The sequence below is a fragment of the Octopus bimaculoides genome, chromosome 2 (assembly GCF_046866305.1).
Source record: "Octopus bimaculoides isolate indiv1 chromosome 2, ASM4686630v1, whole genome shotgun sequence".
NCBI lineage: Eukaryota > Metazoa > Mollusca > Cephalopoda > Octopoda > Octopodidae > Octopus > Octopus bimaculoides.
Genome location: NC_142929.1, coordinates 160166575 through 160191574, shown reverse-complemented (window position 1 = coordinate 160191574; position 25000 = coordinate 160166575). Strand labels below are relative to the sequence as shown.

The window sequence follows — 25000 nt, the reverse complement described above, 5'->3', positions numbered from 1 at the left end:
CACTGTATATTTGGTGTTAATTTGCTTCAGCTTTTAATTACATTAATCTTAATCTTATTTCGGCCAGAGTTCTTTCGTCACACTTATTGGCTAAACTGGCAATATGACCATCCCCAAGTACAACAACATCTGTTTCAACACACGATTTCACATCAAAAATCTTGCAAAACAAATATACATATATATATTTATACATATATATATATATATATATATATATATATATATATATATATATATATATATATATATATATATATATATATATATATATATATATAAATATATATATATATATTTATTTATTTATTTATCTATGTGTTTCAGCCAAGTGGCTGCGGTCATGCTGGTGCACCACCGTGATTTTCACGTTCCTTGCATGGCTCTTCTCCCCCACCTGACATGGTCCAATCAAGAGTTTTGATGGCACATCTGGTGTATAAGAGAATTTGACACAGCTGCCCTAAACTGCGTCTCATTACGAGCCATTGGTTCGTCTGGTATCTTGGAGAGGAAAGCGTCAAGTTTTGTCTTGAAGGCCTCCGCATCCATGTCTTGCATGTCTCTCAAATGTTTTGGCAGGGCATTGAAGAGCTGAGGTCCTCTGAAACCGAGGCTGCTGCAGTATCTCGTTCTTATGTGAGATGCAGTGGACGGTACCTTTGGCACCATGCAGTGGCGATCCGTGCGGGCATTCCTGTAGTACTTGATAACAAAGTTTGGCACCAGTCCTTCCAGTATTTTCCATATGTATATTATTACATATCTCTCCCGCCTGCGCTCCAGAGAGTAGAGACCTAGTGCCTTCAGTCGATCCCTGTAGTTCATCTGTTGGACTGTGGCGATCTTTTGTGTATAGTGCCGCTGAATTGCCTCGAGTTCTGCTGTCCGCTTAACACTGTGTGGTGACCACAACTGAGAGCAATAGTCTAGGCGGCTCAGAACAAATGTCTTCCATAGAATCAACATGACTTTTTGATCCCTTGTACGGAAAGTCCTCAGTATCCACCCCGCCAGTTGTCTGCACCTTGCTGTCAACTTGACAATGTGCATGTGAAATGATGCATCACTACACATGTTGATGCCCAGATCTCTCACTGTTTGTGGTTCTGGGATTGCAGTACCTCCAGGCCCTGTGTATGCCAGTTGGGAGGTACTTGTGGTCTTGTAGCACAGTACTTGAATTTTTTTTGCATTGAACTGCATATTATTTTGCTCTGCCCACTCATATATTGCATTTAGGTCATTCTGCAGGCTTACAATATCATCAGGATTCTTTATTGCCTGAGATATCTTTGTGTCATCAGCATAGCTTGTGACAGTGGCTCTCCGAGTGACCGTGGGCATGTCCAGAAGGGCCACTATGAACAGTAGTGGCCCCAGAACAATTCCCTGTGGAACACCGCTCAATATTTTTGTTTCCCTAGATAGTTCTCCATTGGCTGCAACTGTCTGACTTCTACCATTCAGGAAGTCATGCAGCCACTCTCCTAATTTACCAGCTATGCCAAGGTTTCGCAGCTTGTGACATATCAAGCCATGATCAACTTTGTCAAAGGCTTTTGCAAAGTCGAGATATATCACATCAACATTTGAATGGTCAAGTAGCTGCTTCAGGACCCAGTCATAATGTTGCAAGAGCTGCGTGAGGCAGCTTCTACCTGGACGGAAACCATGCTGGGTCTCATTCAGCAAGTCATTCGTTCCATGACTTTGCTAATATGTGAAGTCAGAGAGATGGGCCTGTAGTTTCTAGCCTCTGCTCTGCTTCCACCTTTATGGATAGGACATATGGTGCCTTCCTTCAACTTTTTGGGAAGTTTACCATTTGCAAGGAAACTCTGGAAGAGTATCCGGAGTGGTCCTGCTAATTCTTGTTTACACGACTTTAAGAGGACAGCTGGGAAACCATCGGGGCCAGTTGCCGAATTTGAGCTCATTTCATTTATGGCAGCTATCACATCTTCCTCTTCAATGTCGATGTAGGTAATGGATGCAGTCCCCTTCTGCTGAGTGCTATTGTCAAAGAAATCAGCTGGGTTCTTTATCTGCATGTGACTCAGAGGAGAGGTGAAGACACTCTTGAATTGTGTACTGAGCACTTCACTTATCCATGTGGGATCTGCAGTCAGTGAGCCATTAGGCAGGAACAGGGGTCCTATCTTATACTGCACCGTAGCAGTCTCCTTTGCAAATCTATAGAAAGCCTTGGGGTTTGTTTTTATGCTTTCTACTGCTCTCTTTTCCTTCTCTGCTTTCTCCTTTTCATGGGAGAGTTTAATTTTGTTTTCTATTTCTAACAGTGTTAGTTTTAATTTAGCCCTTTTCCTATCCTCCAGTTCTCTATTTAACTGGTTTGAGACCTTTGTTCTGTGTCTCATAAGGATTTTCCTGTCTCTAGGAATTATATTGGCATGTTTGCTGGTCTTTCTATATGGCACGTATTTGGTGCATATGTCTTGTATGGTTGACATAAAATGACTTAGTTTGAGGTCATTGTCTTGTATAGAAAGCTTGTCATGCCAGTTTTGATTTCGAATCTCTCTGCGAATTGACTTCCAGTCCGCCCCGTGGAAATTCAGGTTGGATATTGCTTGAGTCCTGCTGGTGGGGTGGGTATCAGTGGGTTGTCTAGGACCATACATAGTTAATTCTATAATGTTATGATCTGAGAGAGATGTGGGCGTTATTTTCACATTATGGATTAGGCTCACATCTATGTATGTACATATATATATATACATACACACACATATATATACATATAAATACATATATATACATATAATTCTATAATGTTATGATATAATTCTATAATGTTATGATCTGAGAGAGATGTGGGCGTTATTTTCACATTATGGATTAGGCTCACATCTATGTATGTATATATATATATACATACACACACATATATATACATATAAATACATATATATACATATATATATATACATATACATATATGTATACATATAAATTAACAGAACGAGATAAAAAATCCATATATATATATATTTCTTTATGGAACCATATACATGCATATATCTATATGTGTTTGTGTATGTATAAACTTGTGTGACTTCGTGTCTGCATACATGTATGTACCCCTATATATGTTTTTATATGTGTGTACGCATGTATTTAAATTCAGGCACACGTACATGTGGGAATATGCAAATATTTGCGCATATCTTTTTCAAAAGCTACGGTTAAGTATACATGTTTCTTAAACGCAATGATTTAGATTGTATGCACACACAAAGCCGTGTCTTGCTTTCAAATGACATTGGTCGGTGGTCATCGTACTGCATGACACTGCATGACACCTGTCGATCCGTCCAAAACCAATTGTTTACAAAAACATATACTTATGTGCATGTGTGTCTTTGCGTCTATGTTTCTCCCCCAACCAGTCACTGCTTGATTACCGGTGTTCCTATGTTTGCGTCCCCATAACTTAGCAGTTTGGCCAAACAGACATCTAGAATATGTAACATGCTTTAAAAAAATACTAGGCTGATTCGTACGCCAAAACGTCTTCGAAGTTAATGAATAAAAAAGTTTAAGAAAAAAAAAGAAACATGAATAGCTAGATAGACAGATTGACACATGATATATATTTGTATACGTTTATGTGTGCATATATATTCGTACATATGTAAGGATACAGATATAACAATATGCGTAACTATAAAAAAACATGGATGCATAACATGTGCGTGTGCGTGTGTGCGTGTGTGTGTGTGTGTGTGTGTGTGTGTGTGTGTGTGTGTGTGCGTGTGTGTGTGTCTGTGAATATATTCATGATAAAGCTTTCACACATGATGAAAGCGCTAAAGAAATAATTATTCAAAATTCTAACTCATTTTACTTAACGTATAACATTTTACTTAACGTATAACATTTTACTTAACGTATAACATCTGTACGTAACTTCAAACAATCAATCGACCAAAATTTATATACATACATACATGTATGTCTGTGTCCTTTTGTTGTGTTTGCTTGCAACTTCTCGCAACTATTGACAATTCAATTCTATAGGATGCATTTAAATCTAAACAAATAACATCCAACTGAATCAGAAAGCACAATATTAAAGAGACGCATTTGCTTTCAATAGTCCCCTTCCCAATTTGGTGCATTTCTACAGAATTATCACGTGCTCGTCTACGCACGAATACACACATTTTCCCCTATATATATATATATATACCTTTTCATGTGTCATAAGCCAATTTGGGGTCTGTTCCTCTTATAGTTTACAGGAAATAACTTTTAATACATTCCCAATTCTGCTGCAATTCTATACGTTTTAGGGTCTCACTTGGATAATATTTGTTGCAGGCATTACTCATTCGTACAATTTCTCTCTTATTTCTGAGATGAATTTATTGCGTCTGCCAATTATGTATGTGTATACATTCATGCATATATATATATATATATATATATATATATATATATATATATATATATATATATATATATATATATATATATATATATATATATATATATTTCGGTGCGAATGGTTTCGTTATACAGCGCCTTGTTTTACAGTCCTGTAAATAATAATAATGGTACTCGAATATTAATAGCATTCGAACCCACATCCCTTTTTTAACGCGACTAAGTGTGTTACCGTCACACCAGTGAATTAGCTTCCCTGTTTGAGCCAAATTTTAGAACTATAGTATTTCGCATTTGTTTTATGCAAACAAATTTCCTATATGCTTTCGGTGCGAATGGTTTTGTTATACGGTGCTGTGATTTACAATTTGTTTACATATCCAGCAGTTGTTCACAGTTACGCTCTTTTTCTTTAATTTTCAAAGAGATACTCACATCAGTAGAACATCTGACATCTATGACAGTGCATATTTTTTTTCAGGTCTGTCCCAAACAATAATATCCGGCTTGCTTTGTTTTTTACACTTGACAGGTGTTTTGACGGAAATATTCCACCAGTATTTCTTGTGCTGATATTGGTGTATGGATTCGATAAAAGGATGATAATTTATATTTAGTATACCACACACTTTTTCGAATGGCATTGTATTTGATGTTTGGGACAAAGTCGTGTCGCATTAGGAGGTGGTAACGCAGTAAATTAAAGACATTCTCGTATGTAATGTCTTCCACAGAAATATGACAGTATTCATTTTCGACTGCATCATGGAGCTTCAAATGTTTCACTGTGTCTTTTGTTTATTAGATATTTCGTTACAATCTCCTGTTTTTGGAATGCAATTGTATGGCCTTCGAAGTGTGATGTGATATATTGGTCATGGTTCAAGGAGAGGTAGAGCTTTATGTCGATATTTCAGTTGTCCTACAGGTCTTCGGAAGGCAGGCATACCCACGTATGTAATATGTATTAGTCAGAGTGGTATCCTCATCTTGGTTGTTGCTTTAACTACGTTTTGGGTGTTTGTGTTCCAGTCTCTTTCAGGTGTCGTGATACTCCTGGATGCCTAGCCTGGCTTTGAACTCAGAGCTTCTACATATGTGTGTGTGTATATATGTGTATGTCTGTGTGTGTCTGTGTGTATGTATGTATGTGTGCGTATCTTTCTTCTGTTAGCTTTTCTGTTTCAGTCATTGGACTGAGGTCAAGTGATGGTCACCGGCCAGCACTTATTTATTTAACCATGGTTACCACACAACAACGCCTGCGATTAAATATGTGTGTATGTATGAGTGTCTGTGTCTGTATATGTGTGTGTAGGAATGACGGTGGTGGTAAATTCTTTAATCAGTTTATTATCAATTGAACAGTCAGTAGACTATCTTACTTTCCGTAAGTGTAATGACTCAAAAGGTGTAATGTCAGAGCTTCTTTATTCACTTTAGTAAATTGCTTTGTCGCTTGTAAAAGTAAAAAGTTTTCAAAAGTATTAGATTTTCTATCACGTTAGGACATAATTGTAAAGTAGCTAATTTTGTAGATTTAACATAGAAACTTAATAGAAGCATCTATCTACCTGCACCATAATCCCAACGAGAATCTACGATAATGTAACAAAGATTCTAACCTCCCTAAGGACTTGATTAAGTGTATTATTAAATTGGTTCCTCTTAGCGTATTCAGACTACGCTAATGAAGAAATATTCTCCCCAAGTATCGGTCTAGTATAGAGCAGTTATAGCAAAGATTGGATATATAGACAAGTTTTAATGAATGCCTGGTGACAGTGATTTTCAAAGGCGTAAGGAAAGTGGATCATATTCACAAGTACATAGTTGTTGTAATACAGCTACCTAGGAAAAATTTATTTCTATACATACGAACAGTAGGGAAAGTTTTAATCACATTCTCGAATCGCGATTAACTACAAGCACAAATAGTCGAAAATAACAAACGGCAGCGATATCATACGACAATAACTCATTCAAATCGGTTTTTAAATTGCTGAATCTTGTCAAGTAAGCTCTGATCTGGATGATTTAAGATATAAGCTTCAATTTAGGAGAAGTAGAATAAATATAGGCCCGACATGCTGTAAATGAGGGATAACCATCTTACCAAATATGACTTCAATGGATTTAACAAATGTAAATCAGGAATATAACACTGAATACGATGAAATAGGTAGAAACCTGTTACGTAAGAGAAGTATTACGTGTTTAACTCATCTTGCGGAATTCATGTAGCTTCGGATAATGCATTGATTTTATAAAGCTTTGGGAAAGCCCTCTCTCCTCTCAAACAGATATAGTAGAATTTATAGTCGCCATACAGTGCAATTTGCGTAATCTACCGCACAATCTGGCAGATAATATAGCAGCCATTGACAAACAATAAAAAATTAAATAGTAATTGGGAACGTCGTTAACACGACGTATGTGCTTTGTGAATATTACATCTCAATCTAGAAGAGAAAATATTGTGTATATTGCCTCCCTTTTAGTAGTAGTATTAATACTGATAAAGTAATGTCTCTTGTGAATATGTTCCTGAAATTATATGCAACGCTAAGGATCTTATTTACTACGTTTTAAATAAAGAATTTCTCTGCACGAATATAGATTATAAATGTTCATTTATATCACCAGATATCTCACTATTATTTTCAAGTTAAAATTCATATTACTTAATTACGTACACCTCGTTCACAAGATTTATTTGGAACCTCAAAACGAAGTATAACACAGTCAATATCGTGCTCAATAATACTCATAGCAATACTATGGTAGCTGTAACTTATGTTCTGAGAAATCACTCGCAAACCTGCAATGTATTTATGAAACTGCAACGAAGGTCAATTGAGGCCGAGTTCTGCAGCTGTTTTGTCACTCTTGGCCAACCACCTCTTGATATTGTCCATGTATTGCATTTTTTCGACTTCCATTTGACCTACTTCCCTCTACTTATACTTCCATGATAATGCCTTGGAAACATCTGCTTCTTCGGATATGGTCATAGTACATGAGCTTTATATTTTCCACAAGGTTCAGGAGTTGTTGATTTTGACCTACTTCTTGTAGTATACATTCATTTATCCGATGATCCTTGTAAGAGATTCATAACACTCGCCCATACACGTGCATTTAAAACACAGAGATTTTGATGTCTTCAATCTTTTTCAGAGTCCATGCTTCGCAACCATACATGCCTATTGGCCAAATGAGCGTTGGCACAAGCTTTGACTTAAACTTAGTTGGGACATTTTTGCTGCTGGTTCAGATGTTAATATTTTCTATGTGTTCAATTTCTTTTTCTTACATGTGACTTCATCAAAGATTTAGGTTCCAAGATACTTGTACGTTTCAACCTGTTCTAACCTCTCCTGCCCAGTTTCATGTTAACATTTATTTTCTATTTTCCTGCAGCAGTGATTTTTGTTTTCATATGGTTAACAGAGATTATGCGTATTTTATATCTTGACTCTATTTATCATTTCTTGTAGTTCGGTTTGTCTTGTAGTTCCATTCTGTTATTTATGGCGGGTCATAGTTTGTTGATAAGGAAGGCCTCCTTGTTTCCGAGATTGCCTCTTTTCGGTTCAGCGGCCCTGACAGATATCTTGAAGTTCTAGGACTTCAAGATGTCTATTAGCTACACTCAAGGAAACAGATGTATTTTACTTAGAGAGAACCGATCTTGTTTGCCTTAATCACTAAAAAAAGGATGTTATTCACTGTCTTTTAGAATATTTTTAAAGATATTTTTTAAAATCTAATGGACAAAACATAAAGATAACTTTGTTATTGCAAAGTGGCTCACGTTATCTGTTTTGTCACAAGCAGATGCTTTATTTTACTGGAACTTGCATAATACTGTCTATTTAATACATATTTTTTTTACTATTTTCAACCGTTATTTTCTGTCTTGTCTAGTTTTCTGTCTCATCACGAGTAGTTTGTTTTTTTGCATATTAGTCACCGTTATTTCTGCCATCCAATTTTTTTTTTCATAAACATATAGAAATATTTTATTGATTTCATGATATTTCTTCCCATTTTCAGACAATATTTCAATTTTCTGCATCATTTTTATTGTTTTGGATATGTTATTGGTGGAAATAGGCTTAAATATATGTGAGTAAATTGCATAGATACTATACATGCCCATGCGCAATCCAACCCGTGAACACACACATATCAGTTGGATGTTATATATATATATATATATATATATATATATATATATATTGAGAATTTACAAAAAAAAAAAACAAAAGACGAAATCATGTGTGTAAACAACAAACAGACTATTAGTTTAACGCTCGGGAAGTGAGAAAGTCTTTTACGTTTCAAGCCTATGCTCTTCTATAGAAAGGAACACAGAAATAAACAGGGAGAGAAAATAGAAAAAGGCTTAGTGGCTAGCGATCTATCATGGCGAATATATATATGTATATAACCCCTAACTCTCTCACGTTATATATATATATATATATATATATATATATTTCACGTGTTTGTATGATTCATTCTGTATATATGTAAATACATAAATATTTATATATGTGTGTGTGCACATGTATGTGAACATATATACATACACATACACACACAAATATATATATATATATATATATATATATATATATATATATATATATATATATATAGAGAGAGAGAGAGAGAGAGAGAGAGAGAGAGGGCGAGAGAGAGAGAAAGAGAGAGACATATAATTAAAAAGAACACCAAAAACGTGAAGTAGTATAGAGCATCACGTTCACTGTTATTCATGCATTGGGTGAACTTTCGTTGACTAAATCTTGTGGCTGACACCGAGAAGTATCTATAAAATGTTGAAGTGTTTAACCTTATCAAACGGGTGAGCGGCCATCAGCAAACATTTCCATGTAAAGTTTCCGGCCTAACAAATTCTACATATGTTGTGCAGAGATATCAACGGAGTATCGAGTTAAATATGTTAGATGTACCTATGTTCAATATTTATATAAGATACAGTATTTTCAAAACATTCGTGTTGAATATTTGTATATCGTTTTCTGGGTATATATTATTGCATTCACCGTCTGGTTAACATAGAAGAATAGCATTTATCTAGTGCTTCCTGTGTTCATCATATTTCGATTGTAAGTAGAAGTTGCTACTGAGGGTGAGAAGTAGAGTTTGGTTTAGACTGAGATTATTCTGTAGGAGCTTCGGAATTTGAATTTCCTTTGTGGAGAAAGCAATTTTTGCTTTGTAGTGTTTGATAATTCTATTTGTGTCCAGATCATCAAGAAAGAGATATCTATATCATCATCAAGAAACAAATATAGATTGTTTACTAGTCTCATTTTTGTTTTTGTTTTATGACTTATGATTTATCAATATCTTTTCCCAAATGTAGACTTTTGGTTCATGTTTTGTTTTCTCTATCTTGATCTGGTGTTTGTATTTGGCGTAAGATCAATTTCTTCAAGAATATCTTTGAAAATTTTTCGTATTGTGCTGTGTTTTTCGAAAAGTTATATATTTCTATATATAAGGCAGAATTTTGCATTTAGCTTTGTTGTATGGACTTAAATATAAACTTAAATGGAACTACTACAGGATTTTAAAATCGATATTTTATCATGTTGATTTTGTGAATATTATATAAATTTATGGAAGTTTCTTTCAACTCCAAAGTCAGAATATTCATTACTAATATTTCTTGAACTTCTCATGCTCATTTTCAAAATGAAGTAATTTTGATGGTTTTTATATACTAGAGGAGGTTACATGTGTCTGGTGTAGACGTCTACGTTAGAAAATAAGTTTTAGCTGTCAGATGTATACACTATCTGTTAGGTGCATATTTTTGTTTTTGGCATGTATACGTTGCATGCGTGTTTGATTTAGCGTCATATTTTGCTGTGAGTTTCGTTTCTTTTCGTTATTTTATTATTTCCCTCTTTTGAAAACAAATTTGTAGAGTAGGGTGGTCTTTTTCAGTAATTTACCCCACCTAGTTAAGGTTTGTGATATGTAGTGTAATATATTACATATAATCCTTGTTGTAATGCGCAAATGATCTCCGTTTTAAAGCAAAGTGCTCATAATTTTTCGCGTTAATAAAATAAACATTTTCATTCGACCTTCAAATTTCCAGTACTAAATTTTAATACCTACTTACTTCTTTTGAGCTAATAATTTCTAATACATATAATATATATATATATATATATATATATATATATATATATATATATATATATATATATATATATATATATATATATATATATATATATATTATTTTACTTGTTTCAGTCATTAAGGTGCGGTCATGTTGGGCCACTGCCTTGAAGAAATTGTTTGTAGTCGAATAAATAGCCTCCGGTACGCTTTTAAAATTTTGCACTTATTCTATCAGAACAAAGGCACAAAAACACACATGCACACACACATAAAGTTTCCGTCTACCAAATCCACTCACAAGGCTTTGATTGGTCCAAGCTTAAGAGAGAAGTCACCTGACCAAAGTGGCATGTAGTGAGATGAGAATGAACTCGGAACAATATGGTTGGGAAGCAAACTTCTTAACAGTCATTTGTATGTATGTATGTATGTATGTATGTGTATGTGTTGCTCAATATTTTTTGTGCAGTACATATTTAGATAATGATAAAGATAACGTTTTACTAATTGTATTCAGTGCACAAGTGAACTACAACTCACCAGAAAAAAGTAGCCAAATGTCTATACAAAGTACTTCAGAGACACATATACGTATGGAATATATGTATGTACACACACATAATCACACACGCACATACACACACACAAATGCGCATATCTTTTTGATTCATAGGTATGGGGGAAAGAGCAGTGCAATGTTTTCGCATGAACTTATTTACACACAAACATACACACTGAATTACACATGCATGCACACACGAAAGCCAACGCACAGATCGCATACACAGATTCACTCTATGAACAGATTTGCAAACCTCCGCTTGCATATATTAGTGTACATTTGATCATGGTAATGTATGTATTTGTTTCTTTAATTGTATATCTAGCTCTCTATCTGTGTATATATGCACATCTATGTATCTGCAGGTGTGTTTTGGTTGTGTTTCCGTGGTAAAGATCATATGAAACCTGCAAATTGAAAATCCATTTACGTTTATGTTGATTCTCAAAAGAAAATATATTTAACAGATCTTCAAAGTGCAACATTCAAATTAAATAAATAATGCAGACACAATATTTTCATACAGCAGACGTTGTTAATCCTGATCGCTCTATAAATGTCGATAGATCTTCAAACTAAAGGTTATTTTATAGACATGAATTCTCATAAAATGAGGTATTATTTTAAAACTAATACCCAAGTGGCGTGCTACACATTTATATATTCAATGATCAACCAGCTGAATCATGTATCGCAAATTCAACTCAGAACTGAATCGCTACATTAAATTAATTTGTTCTTATTTTTGTATTGTTATTTTGTAAGGTTGATATAAAATGTCTAATACAGGTTTAACACATTTAATAATATATAAATTTTAGTCATATATAATAATGAAAAACAGTCAGCCATTTCTAATAAAATGTAGAATCAATTCATAAAACTCAGAACTATGAAACTTTCAAAGATCAAGAATTAAAGTTAATTAATCGACAATTTTTACTGAATATATCTAATGGTTGACTTGAGTCAACGACAGAACGTCTTTTCAGTTGCCTGACCAAACAGAAATAACAGCCAAATACATAACATCATTTTTGTCTTCAAATGATAAACTGAAAAATGATGTAGCTCTAGGTTACCAAACCAGCAAAAAAAATAGATTGATTATAACATGACTACATTTGATCTGAAGTTTCCTTTATCAAAGTCGAATAGGAAATGAAATACAGCAACAACAAACGTTGATGTAATGGAAATAGATCTAATTTTCAAATCGTCAAAAGGAAACATGCGCATAATCAATTAAATTTCCCCAGCCAGTTTTGACATAGGAAAAAAAAGTCAAGTGCAAGTGTAGATAATAATTGAAAGAAGTAGAAATATTGCATAACTTAGTTCTATGAGTTTCTATCATGCGGTATGGAATCATAGAGCAAGAGGGTTGAATATAGTCGATTAAAATTGACACAGTATTTGACTGGCCCTTTAATTTATCGAACACTGACGAATGAAAGTTGAACTCTGTATTTAAAGTTACATTATTAAATACAGGAAGGCATTTTTACTGTCTCAGTGACTCCTGCCTATTCACTAGCCTTGGGTTATTACAACAACGAAATTCTGTATATTTGTTTGTAAACATCTATTTATAATTACTGATATTATTACCGTCAGTACTGGTAGTCATAATCATTTCTTATATATGTACAAGATCTCCAAATTAATGAGAGTTTATATGAAAGCAATAAAATTATTTCACTGTTATTTATTTCAGTATATTCGCTATGAAAAAAGACGAGCATGCCCATGGAAATTTTAAACACAAAATATATGGATATATAACTAAAAAGAACTGAAGGACTCTTTTTTTTACTGTTGATTTAAAGAGAACATCAGCGAACATTCTTAAAGTGATAAAGATAATTATGAAGGGTAGACAGATAAAACTAAAAATTTATTACTGAGATAAATAAACAAAACCAGTCTGATTGCGGCAACAGAAGCAACAAAATTCACCGACGGAAGACTGTATCATAACACTTTGAAAGAACTATCCAATATTTCTACATTATATATGGTAAATGTTGTATGTATAGTGAAATCTCTGAAGCAACACTATGTGAAATGAAGACGTTCTGCACTTAATTCGATTAAATATACTTAGAGACATATTAATATGGCAAATCTTTTAAACTTAAGTCTAGCCACTCAGTTTCATCCATTTCAAGAAAGAAATATCTGCCACTTATATGAACCCTAACGTGACTTAGAAAATAATAATGACAAAATACTACGGAACTTTATATAGAGAAACCGTCAAATAGTACATAATAACTTATGACTAATATATCAATAAGAAGCTAATTCACCATAGCAATACGAATTGTCTATAATGTGCAGAAATGAAAGAAATATCTAAGGAATTGCATCGACATAGCAGTCTTTACATATACATCATATACACCAACGACATACTTGGAATAACTTCCAACGATTGCAAGGTAGATGATATCACTTATAATCTCCCGCGCATTCGGAACCCAACCATCAATCATATGCTATTATCACAGTGGAATCTTTCCATCATCCTATTTATAGTTTTATCAGTAGAATGATATTAGAAGAACTTGAGATGTTAACCGTCAATATAGGCAAAAGTTGGTTCTAGAAAATAGCAGTGCTACTATCTGCAAATAGTATTAATGTATTGTTATATAGTATGTTTTAAACATTCTTCTTAATAGAAGTGGTGTGTTTATCAAACTAAACATTAAAGACGAAATTTTTTTCTTAAATCCATACAAGATTAGAAATATCGTGAAGTGTTAGCAAATTAAGTCAAACAATTATAGGGCCGCAGGCGTGGCTGTGTGGTAAGAATCTTGCTTCCCAGCCACATGGTTCCGAGTTCAGTCCCACTACGATCAATCCCATGTGAGTGGATTTGGTAAAAGTAAATTGAAAGAAGCTCATAGTATATGTGCGTGTCTGTGTGTGTATCTTTGTAACTGTTTGCCCTCCACCACCGCTTGACAAGCGATGCTGGTTTGTTTACGTCCCCATAACTTGGCGATTCTGTAAAAGGGACCGATAGGATAAATACCAGCCTTTAAGAAATCTAAGTCCTGGGGTGGATTTGTTCGACTATAAACCCTTCAAGAGGGTGCGCCAGCATGGTCGAATTCAAATGGTGAAAACAAGCAAAAGATAAAAGATAAAAATATTAAATGGAAATTTGACTTCAGAAATATTTAAACTCATGCATATAGAACCGAAAATTAAATAATAGGAATTTTGACCGATGCAAAACATTTTGTCCAAGAATAATGAGATAGCAACTGCAATCTTATATCTTTATTTATCCTCTTCCAATATTGGAAACCAAAAACAAATTATAAATTGTCGTTGTTTTACCATCTTATAATAAACACTTTTTTTACTTTCCTCAAACTCTAAAAGTATTATTAATGATTGTTCTCATTGTCTTATAGGAACCTCCTTATGCCATGCTAAAGGAAGAAGAGAGTGGCAAGAAAACTTATCAAGGATTTGCAATCGATTTACTACGAGAAATTGCATTGAAACTGAAATTTAACTACACAGTTTATATTGTTAAAGATGGCACATACGGTGCACCAAATGATAAAACAGGTGATTGGAATGGGATGGTGAGAGAACTTATCGAAAAGGTATGTAAATCAATCGTATAGTTTATATGTTTATAACAGTTTGTCATACACACACCTATATATATATATATATATATATATATATATATATATATATATATATATATATATATATATATATATATATATACACATACACATAAAATCTCCAAACAAATACGTATGAATGTAAGTCAATCTCTATAGAAAAGTGGGTGCATGAATGTTAAATGTAATTTCCTACTCGTGGTCAAATATACATAAAAATACCAACATAATAGGATGTCATAAATCTGTTTGTATCTCATACGTAAAAAAAGCTGAATAGCGATGAAACTTATTTATCTTTTATTAAAAGCCACTGTCTTTATCCTTACCACTTATATTTTTAATATATTCCTTAACCCATTCCACAATGTTTATAGTTTGATGTGTTGGGCTCAATGTAGAGTGAATCAGTTCTGGTAATAGAAGCTGTGAAATATATATAGATAGAGGAGTTGAGGTTAGGTCTAACCTACACTGTAGTATGGACATTTGAATGAAGTGAGAGAATGAAAGAGAACATGATGGATGTGTTGGAAGAGCGAAGGAATTAAGAATAGAAAAGGTAAGATGAAAAAAAATAATTCCATGAATTTGGAATCAATGATATAAAGGCAAATGAAAGGACAAGGAAGGAAGGAAGGAAGGAAGGAAGGAAGGAAGGAAGGAAGGAAGATATAAAATCATTTAGGTAATGAATATATCTTCTATTTGGCGAAGAAACGCTGAGGGCATACAAGTTAGAAGAAACAACAGCAGTCAAATATGAAAATAAAAGACAAAATATTTCGGTTATTTAAAACTGCTTTACGTCATTATAGTTGAAACGAAAAAGAAAATTTAATTACAACTATGCATGAATTTCACATGATATACTTAACCCATTGAACTCAAATTTGTTTCACAAAATTACTAGAAATCTTGAAAAGATATTTAGTGGGTGTTCAGGCATCATAAACTATGAGCTGATGATGAAAGAGGAGAAGAAGAAGAAGAAGAAGAAGAAGAAGAAGAAGAAGAAGAAGAAGAAGAAGAAGAAGAAGAAGAAGAAGAAGAACAACAACAACAACAACAACAACAACAACAACAACAACAGCAACAACAACAACAGAAACGGAAGCAATAATAACACACACAAATATAAAAAAGAAAGTCGTTGCAAGAGATAAGGGCTCATACGAAGTAGACTATGCTGAAAGATCTCTGGTTCAGTAACTTTTTGCATAATAATTATTGAAAAACCATAAACAAACATCAGCAATGTTTATGAAGCGTCGTCGTGCGTGAATTGAGAGAAAAAGGGGCTGTATTTATGTACTTATGTAGAAGTAATTTTTATTATACCTATACGCACAAAGTCTGAAACTTTGTGGGCAGAGGATAGTCGATTACATGGAGCCCAATATTCAACAAATACTTATTTAATCGACTCCGAAAAGATGAAAGCCAAAGTCAAACTAGTCGCTATTTGAGTTCAAAACATAATGAACTAGGGAAAATGGCACTAAGCATTTTGTACAATGCGCTCACAGCTCTGCCAGATTGCTGCCTTGTAACTGTTCTGTATATAAATTCATAAACAGACGGTTAGACGATACAAATTGCAAATAGAGGGAAAGGAAAAAAAGGACGGGTCATTCGTGGCCTCCTTTGATCAGTTTCCTGTCCATTTTTGTGTCGTCTATCCGTCCGGATGTTTTATTGTCCACTGTTGTGTTTTTGCTCCATTTTTTATATTTTTATATACACACACACACACACACACACACACACACATACATATATACATACTTACAAGGTGTGCTAAAGTGTGTGTACGCCACTATATGTGTATAAAAATATTTAAAACAATGGAACAAAATTTATTACCCTCTTATTTACGATAATAATATACCTGTGCGCGTGTGTGGGGTGGGTGGGGGTCGGGGGAGTGTGTGTGTATGTCTGTCTGTCTGCATGGAGGCGCAATGGCTCAGTCGTTAGGGCAGCGGACTCGCGGTCGTAGGATCGCGTTTTCGTTTCCCAGATGGGTCACTGTGAGTATTTATTGAGCGAAAGCACCTAAAGCTCCACGAGGCTCCGGCAGATCGGGGAGTGGTTACCCCTCGTGTACTCTTTCATTACAAATTTCTCTCACTCTTTCTTCCTGTTTCTGTTGCACCTGTATTTCAAAGGAGCAGCCTTGTCACACTCTGTGTCACGCTGAATCTCCCCGAGAAGCACATTAAGGGTACACGTGTCTGTGGAGTGCTCAGCCATTTGCACGTTAATTTCACAAGGAGGCTGTTCCGCTGATCGGATCAAATGGAAGCCTCGTCGTCCTAACCAAAGGAGTGCCACGATATATATATATATATATATATATATATATATATATATATATATATATATATATATATATATTTATATATATGTGTGTGTGTGTGTGTGTGTGTGTATATATATATATATATATATATGTGTGTGTGTGTGTGTATATATATATATATATATATATATATATATATATATATAATCTTTAATTTTTCAACGATCTGTTTTGAGCTTTTTTCCGCTATATCTTTGTACTTTTGTATATAATTTTATTCTCTGCTGCATCTGAAGCTTTTACTGCAACGAATTTCGAACAACTAACATCATACCATTTTTCTATGTTTAGTTCGCAAGCAATAGATGTTCTGTTTTTTCGGTATTAGCATATATTTAAATGCATCATGGTTGTGTCTGCTCGGTGACTTGTTGGTGCCAGCTTCTTGAAAGTAAACAGTCTGGGCGTGAATTTAGATTTCGGCTATTTTTAAAATATTGACAAAATAGAATTGAATATATAGACGAATGAAAATAGTTCTACCATCCATATACAGTAATTTTTCTGTAATTTTTCGTCAGACCTTTTATCTCTTCTTGCCTTTCACTTGTGACTTTGATGTGTATTTAATTACTATCAAATATTCCACAAAACTTTCTGTTTCTCTCTTTCTCTCTCTTCCTCTCCCATTCTCCACTATCTTATTCTCTCTCTCTCTCTCTCTCCCTCTCTCTTTCTCTTATTCTCTCTTTCTTTCCCAATGTATCAATATGATTAATATGTCCACATTATGTATGCGCTTTTAAGGACGAATGGATTTATGGTTAATATGAGTATTTCTTTTGTTTGATTTAGAAATTACGGGCATGACATACGGGAGCGCTTCTGCATACATACATACATACATACACATCATACTTGTGTGTGTGCGTTTGTGTATGTATATATTTATGTGTATATGTACATGCACACGAGTATTTATGCACACACGCGCGCGCATATATATACATGCCTGTGTGTGTTTGTGTGTGTGTGTGTGTGCGTGTGTGCGTGTGTGATACCCTCACAATAGAAACAGCTTTGAGAGTTAAGTAGTAAGATTTTAGTTACTTGCTGAATGTACACTATGCCTAGAGCCAGGCAAGAAATATTTAATTCCTTCTCTATAGTCAGTCGTTAAAAGACGGCAAAATTTACTGCTCACAGCGTTCACAGATATCGGAATTCTATGCACGCTCCTTTGGATTTATTCTTGCCAATGCAGCATTTCACCACTCTGTTCGGATTCTGGTTTTTACCCTGTAGCATGAATAGGAATTGACCTTAGCACTGCAAAGCAGTTTCTAAATCTACTCTCTTACTTTTGCAAATAGATACTTATATATCCAGATTATCTACTTACATCTAGGTCAAATAAGTACTCGAGTATTAAGTGGTTAAGGACACACAATCCAGCACAAGTGATACGATACAAACTTTTAATATTTGGATCGATATTCCAACGTATTTATTGATTTGCAAAAAATGAATCTGGCTCGCAGTATCTGTTTTAGATTCTCCAGTGTATCGGTTGTATCTTTTAGGTAAACTGCTTTTATCGACTCCAGTCGGACTACGCAGAAACTACAAGGCATAAATAACATTTGCTTCAGCTAATAGCTGTTTTAGCCATTTAATCCGTTGTTTTAAAGTGGTTTTAAGTCATGTCATAGAGTGAAAGAAACAACTAAGGTGCTTTCTTATTTCTCACTGTAATATTCTGGAATATAAGAAAAGTGCTCCATTCAATGGTAATTCATATTTCAGATAAATAAAGAAATGCAAATACGGATAATAATAAAATATCTTTAATGTAATGCTACGAATTTGGAGGGAAAATATCATCTTAGTTTTATTTGAATAAAACTCAAAGTTACTTTTCTGCATCAACTTTATGAATACATGTACGCGTTCTTTTCAAATTTAAAAGATACATTATCGTATTTTAATAAATAGCAACCTTTATTATAAGTCTAGAAAAATTAATATATTGTAATCGTTAGAGATTCAAGCTTGATTACTAGGAGACATTTGAACGCAAGATGAAAACCATGAACTGCAACAAAAAGATGCAACTCAATAATGTTGCAATAGTAACCAACAATGAGACTACAGGATGCAGGGTCATGTGTCGTCGAAGAAGTGAATAGAATATTTCTGAGGTGGAGAATTTAATAAAAGCTCACTTGTAGACTAGGAAATTAATGATTATACAGTCTCGTCAGATACCGAGAAGAATAAACTCATATTAAATCAGTAACGCACTTTAAATCTCCATTATGTATTCGCTAATTACAATTTGACGTCATATTCTTTTAATCCAATCAGTCACGGACTTAATGTTCATAGGAATGGCTACACATATATATGTTCAAAACTATTACCAAGAATCGCCAACAAATAAAAAATATATCATCGAGTTAATAAAGACATCGTAAACTAAGGCTAATATCCCTTTATAGTCATTTTCAAAAACGCCATTGTTCTGTAGATACTCATTAATTTATCGACAGCGATTTATTTGTTCTTTTATTTCCAAGTCTGACTAATTTAATTTCGAAAATGATATCATCGTCCACTTCACAGCAAAATGAATTGCCTTATATTTCAATTTATATGGTATTGTTTCCTAATTTATATTAATTTTTTTAAAACTTCCTATCAAAATAAAATTTACACTCATGTATATAAATTCTCGTACAATTCATTTATTTCTTAAGGGCTTCTCCTTTCTTTCTTTCTCCTTTCTCTCGTGTAGAAATTTTAAAGTTAGATAAATGATGTTTATTCTCCATTACAAATGAAGATAAAATAATTCATCAAACTACCACAAATAATATATGGTTTAAACAATATACAAAAGAAATGAATTAAGTGAAATCGATTATCAGCTTTACACATCTACAAACATTCAAAAGCAAATACACACACTCGAAATCACATGTATATTCACATGTATATGTATGTATGCCTTTAATGCATGTATATAACTATCCATGTATGTATGTATTATGTATGTCTGCATGTATGTATGTATGTATGTATGGGTTGAAAGCGAACATTAAGAAGTAACCCATTGACCTGATTTTAACCACATATCTCTCCTTTGCAGCCATTTAGTTTTGAGATTTCAAAAATGTGATTAATGTAAAAATTTCATATTGAATTCTAACATTAGTACACAACCATATTTTCTTTATACTGGAGGTGATATATCATTAAGTTCATTGATCGTCAGTTTATTACTAGTAGGGTCTTAATTAACCGCTCGCTACGTACACAAAAGCACACTCTCCAAAGCAATGAAATGAAATTGAGGACAAATACTTATGAACAGAGAACATAAATATATTGTATTTAAACAAAACACAACATCTTTATCAGTAATCTACGATATCTAACATGGCAGGGTCACACGTGCATTAAATATTGCTTTTCTATCATTACTGAAAACCAATTGATTGGAGGAATAATAGATCTGTGGTTAAATTGTTTTGTTATTTACTTATATCTTTCATATTTCCAAAGTTCAAAACCTACCGTTGTAGGCTTCGTCTTTTATCCTTTGCTCGGCCAATATAATAAATATGTTTGGTCAATAAAATAAGTACTGCTTCGATCTAATTGACTACTCTTTGCCTCCAAAATTCTTGGCTATTTGCCTACAATAAAAATCAACCGTTGAAAGACACAGAATATATGCTCATACTTTACATATATTTAATTCAATGTTTCGTATCCTTAGTAAAAAAATCATTATTCTCTTTTTCTCTTTCATTTTCTCTCTTTCATTAACACACAATATGTCTGTGTATCTGTGTGGACACAATATGTGCATTTGTGTTTGTGAGTGTGTATGTGTGCATGCAATTTCACTTACATACACAGACACATACATATAGACTGAGAGTGTTATACAATTGTTTAAATTTATTTTCCCTATATCGCTACGCTTTCAATTTCAAAGCTCATCTAATATTTCAAAATCACCATTCTAATGAAATGTTTAAAAGCATCAGAACAATACTTAGTGCATGTTTTTTTTTCTTTTTAAATATAAGAAGTATGTTTAGTAAATTGACATAGATATATGTGTGTGCGCGTCTGTGTATGTGTGTGTGCGCATGCACGTGTATGTGTGTGTAGGTATTTAAGGATGTATATCTGTATTTATGTGTGTACTTATGTGTATGCATGTGTGTGTGTGTGTGTGTGTGTGAAAATGAAACGAAGATAGATTTTTTTAAAATAGGTCTAAAGCGTCCAGGAAGCTACTCTTGGCGTTATTTACATCGTTCGATTAATTGAATTTGACCAGTGTTTATTCATCACTCTCAAGACTGAGAGAAGACTCAAAATTACTCGAATATTATGTCATGGAATTATAAAAAATAACAAATAAAAGAAAATCAGCTGCTGTCATAAAAACCTCCCGTCATGACTGTAACTCTAAAGTAGTTTCTGTACAAAGGGAATAAATGTACCAAATTTCTTTAAAGTTTATTCTCTTTGTCATATTAATTTTGGTATGCATCCATCGCATGCGCGCACACAGAATATATGGTGACTTACACTTAAGTACATGTTCATTTAGTTGCGAATACAAGCATCTGGAAAAGAGGGAGAAATGTTGTGAGTGGGAACTTGATGTCTCTACACTTCAACACTTCATTAGAAGTACCACTGATGCAAAATAAATTACATAAATTTTCGAGAAGTACTGCTATGTGTTTAATAAAATCTTTCACGCTGAGCAAACCAGGGCTGGAGATGAAGGCATCCGTCGCCACTCCGCTTATTCTCGTCCTCCAAACAACCTCTTTCACCAACGCTACCACAGCGAGAAAACACATCTTGCCTTCCTTATTGAAGGAGGATGGTGGAACGATCTATACCACCGACTACGAAGATAGCTGTACTCTTCCCAGACTTGACAACAGCAGTTCGACATATACCCACATTTCCGAAACTTTCGGACACTGCACAATAGCGTGCAGAACAGCTTCCCTGCTCTGCTCGCATCTTGGGCAAGTGGGCTGGCACGAAAAGCCATGCCTAGTGTGTTTATCTCGAACTGATAAGGCTCCTCAGTAAAACTGCCAAGCCAGAGACCTTTGGAAGTTGTCCAAAGGCCCCAGCTCGAATGTCTTTCGGAATAAACCAACAAGCTGACTTTCGTTGAAAACCAGGGTTTCTCCCCGAACATCGTCACACTTTGCCTCTACTACACCTCTATAGAATGACGAGATGGAACGCTCGCCACGGGCATTACTCGTCTGGCAGATAAGCGCGAGTGGCTGCCGACATTCGGCCTACCACGCGCCCAGCTTTGGTCTACGCTTAATCCACGGTTCCAATTCACCTAAACTAGTGAACCGAAGAAGGATCAGTTTAACGAACGGAGAACACAACCGTTCACAATTCAGGTAAAGCCAGGGATGCCTCAGCGCATGCCTGTGGATCATCAGCCACGGCATCCCTAACCCACGCTTTAGCGGAAGAGCAATCGTTCCATCTTGGAATCGGGACATGGCACGACGGCCAGGTGGTAGATAATAACAGATGCGATAAACACATTTGCTACCTCAGCACTCCCTTTCAGGGATAGCCACCGCTCAGACAAGGTCTGAGTTAGGTTGGTCACTATGCTCGCCACCTCGCTCCAATTCTTCTCTATCTGGAGATCCGGGCCAAACCAGATTCCAAGCGATTTAATCAGCCCATCGGCCCAACGACCGACGACGCTATTAGGAGGTATCGACTTGCCTCTCCAGGTGCTGAGCTGCAAGCTGACTGACTTATCCCGGTTAAGTTTTGCTCCTGCTACCGCCTCGTACTCCTTATGACCTCGCCTTCCCTCTATAGGTGATCCACCTCGGACACGATGATGGTGATGTCGTCTGCACACGCCGTAACCGATCTTCCGCAACCGAGATCACGCGTAACGTCCCTCATACCCTCCAATTTCCGCAGTAAAGGCTCCAGAGCCAACGCATATACAAGGGGGAAAAGAGGATATCCTTGACGCACCGAACGCTTGATCCACCTACGGAAGTTCGGGGACAAATCCGACTGCTGCGAGGACCGACACCAGATACTGATGGTCAACCCTTCCAAAAGCTTTGCATTGGTCGAAATGGACCAAATCCCCACCCTTGCCAGGAAGCCTATTTACCTCTCTATGGCATAGTGTAGAAATTGGAGATTGCCCTGAATGCACCTGCCGGGAATGACGCAAGATTGCGCCTCCGTGACAAGTCCACCTGCGACATGCACCAACATTTTTGGTAGTACCTTGGCCAAAATCTTCAACTAAGCAGAGCGATGACCGAAAGTTGTCTACTATATCTCCCTTGTTTGGATCCTTTCTAACCAGCACCACAACCTTATAAATCTACATTTTAACACCTAATCCCTATCAAATTCCTCTTTCATACTCGAATATCACAACCATCTAATTATATTCGTGTGTATATGCGTGCATACATATATACGTGCATACATATATGCGTGCTTGTATGTATGTGTGTGTGTATGCGTGTGTGTGTGTGTGTGTATGTAAGTATGCAAGTTATATATACCTGCGTGTGCAGGGGCGATAATACATACATATACACATAAGTATGTGTGTACGTATGTACATATATATATGAGTACGTGTTGTATGTGTAGGTGTTGATATGTATAAATAGCTATATACATGTTTAATATATGCATGTGTACACATCTTCACATATATATTTTCTCTTCTTCTACTTCAACACTGACCTGTCTAACCAACCCAACCTATATTCCCAAATTCTTCAAATCCACCATTTTATAACCCCTACCCCCTCTCTCTGCCCCTCACTTATGCTCTATCACTTCATACTTGACACTCCATTACTCTTTACCCTATCCACTTTCTACATTCTCATATCTTTCTCTCTATCTCCCTCACCTCCCCATTCCTACTTTCAAAATATCTTGACTGACCACTAACCAGTACACTTTCCGCTCTTCATCTCTTTTATTATCTCTCCTAGCATTTCTTTTTTTTTTCTTTTTTCGTGTTTCCTTTTTTTTTCTTTTTCTTTTCTTTTATTCCTCTCTTCCTGTTTTCGATTTGACCTTACAATTACATTCCCAACTTATAGGTCACTTTAAATAAAACCCTTGATTCAATAACACTATGTACAAACTCTATAGTTAGAATGACCAATTTTAAAAACTATTGGAATCTACTCAACGAATCTACAGATACACTACCCCTGCATATCTCACGTCTATTTTCAATCCTCCAATTCACTCTCTGTTTCATATCTTATCTAAAATAACTATTGCTTAACCATTCTCTCTCACCGTCTCCGATGAAGGGATATATAAAATATCCCGGAAACAGCTGTAAGACCTACTATTTATAAATTTTCTAAAATCTTTCACAGCCTTGGTGTTTTATCTCATTCTGAATTTTTTTTATATGTACACATGCTGATATATAACCTAGGCTGGACTCCTTATTCGCATAATCACCGAACCTGTACCCTAACTATAGTCTGTCCATAGCACTTACTCAGTATTACCTGAAACCTTTGGGTCTTATCGACACTATTACCTCTCATAACCTCTAATGTATAATTTATACATTTTAATTTCTTAACATAACAAAGTATAATTTTGATTTTTGATTTTTGAATTTTAATCTTTAATGCTTAATTTTATTGCTTATTTTTTAAAGGGATGTAAAATTAGATTTATAATATTGTTGGAATAATTGTTTAATCTGATGATTGCATATATATATTTATATATGTGTATATATATATATGTATTCAATTGTGTGTATGTATATATATTGTAATCTTCCAA

General features: G+C 34.7%; 1 protein-coding gene across 3 annotated transcripts in view; it reads left to right on the top strand.

Moving 5' to 3' along the window:
* Window positions 1-25000, top strand: part of LOC106874384 (glutamate receptor ionotropic, kainate 2) — a 952973-nt gene that overhangs the window by 806094 nt on the left and 121879 nt on the right. For all 3 annotated transcript variants that reach the window (XM_089347990.1, XM_089347991.1, XM_089347992.1), the window contains one exon: window positions 14584-14781. In XM_089347990.1, the coding sequence (XP_089204116.1) occupies window positions 14584-14781 (198 nt within the window). The remainder of the gene's footprint in view (window positions 1-14583; window positions 14782-25000) is intronic.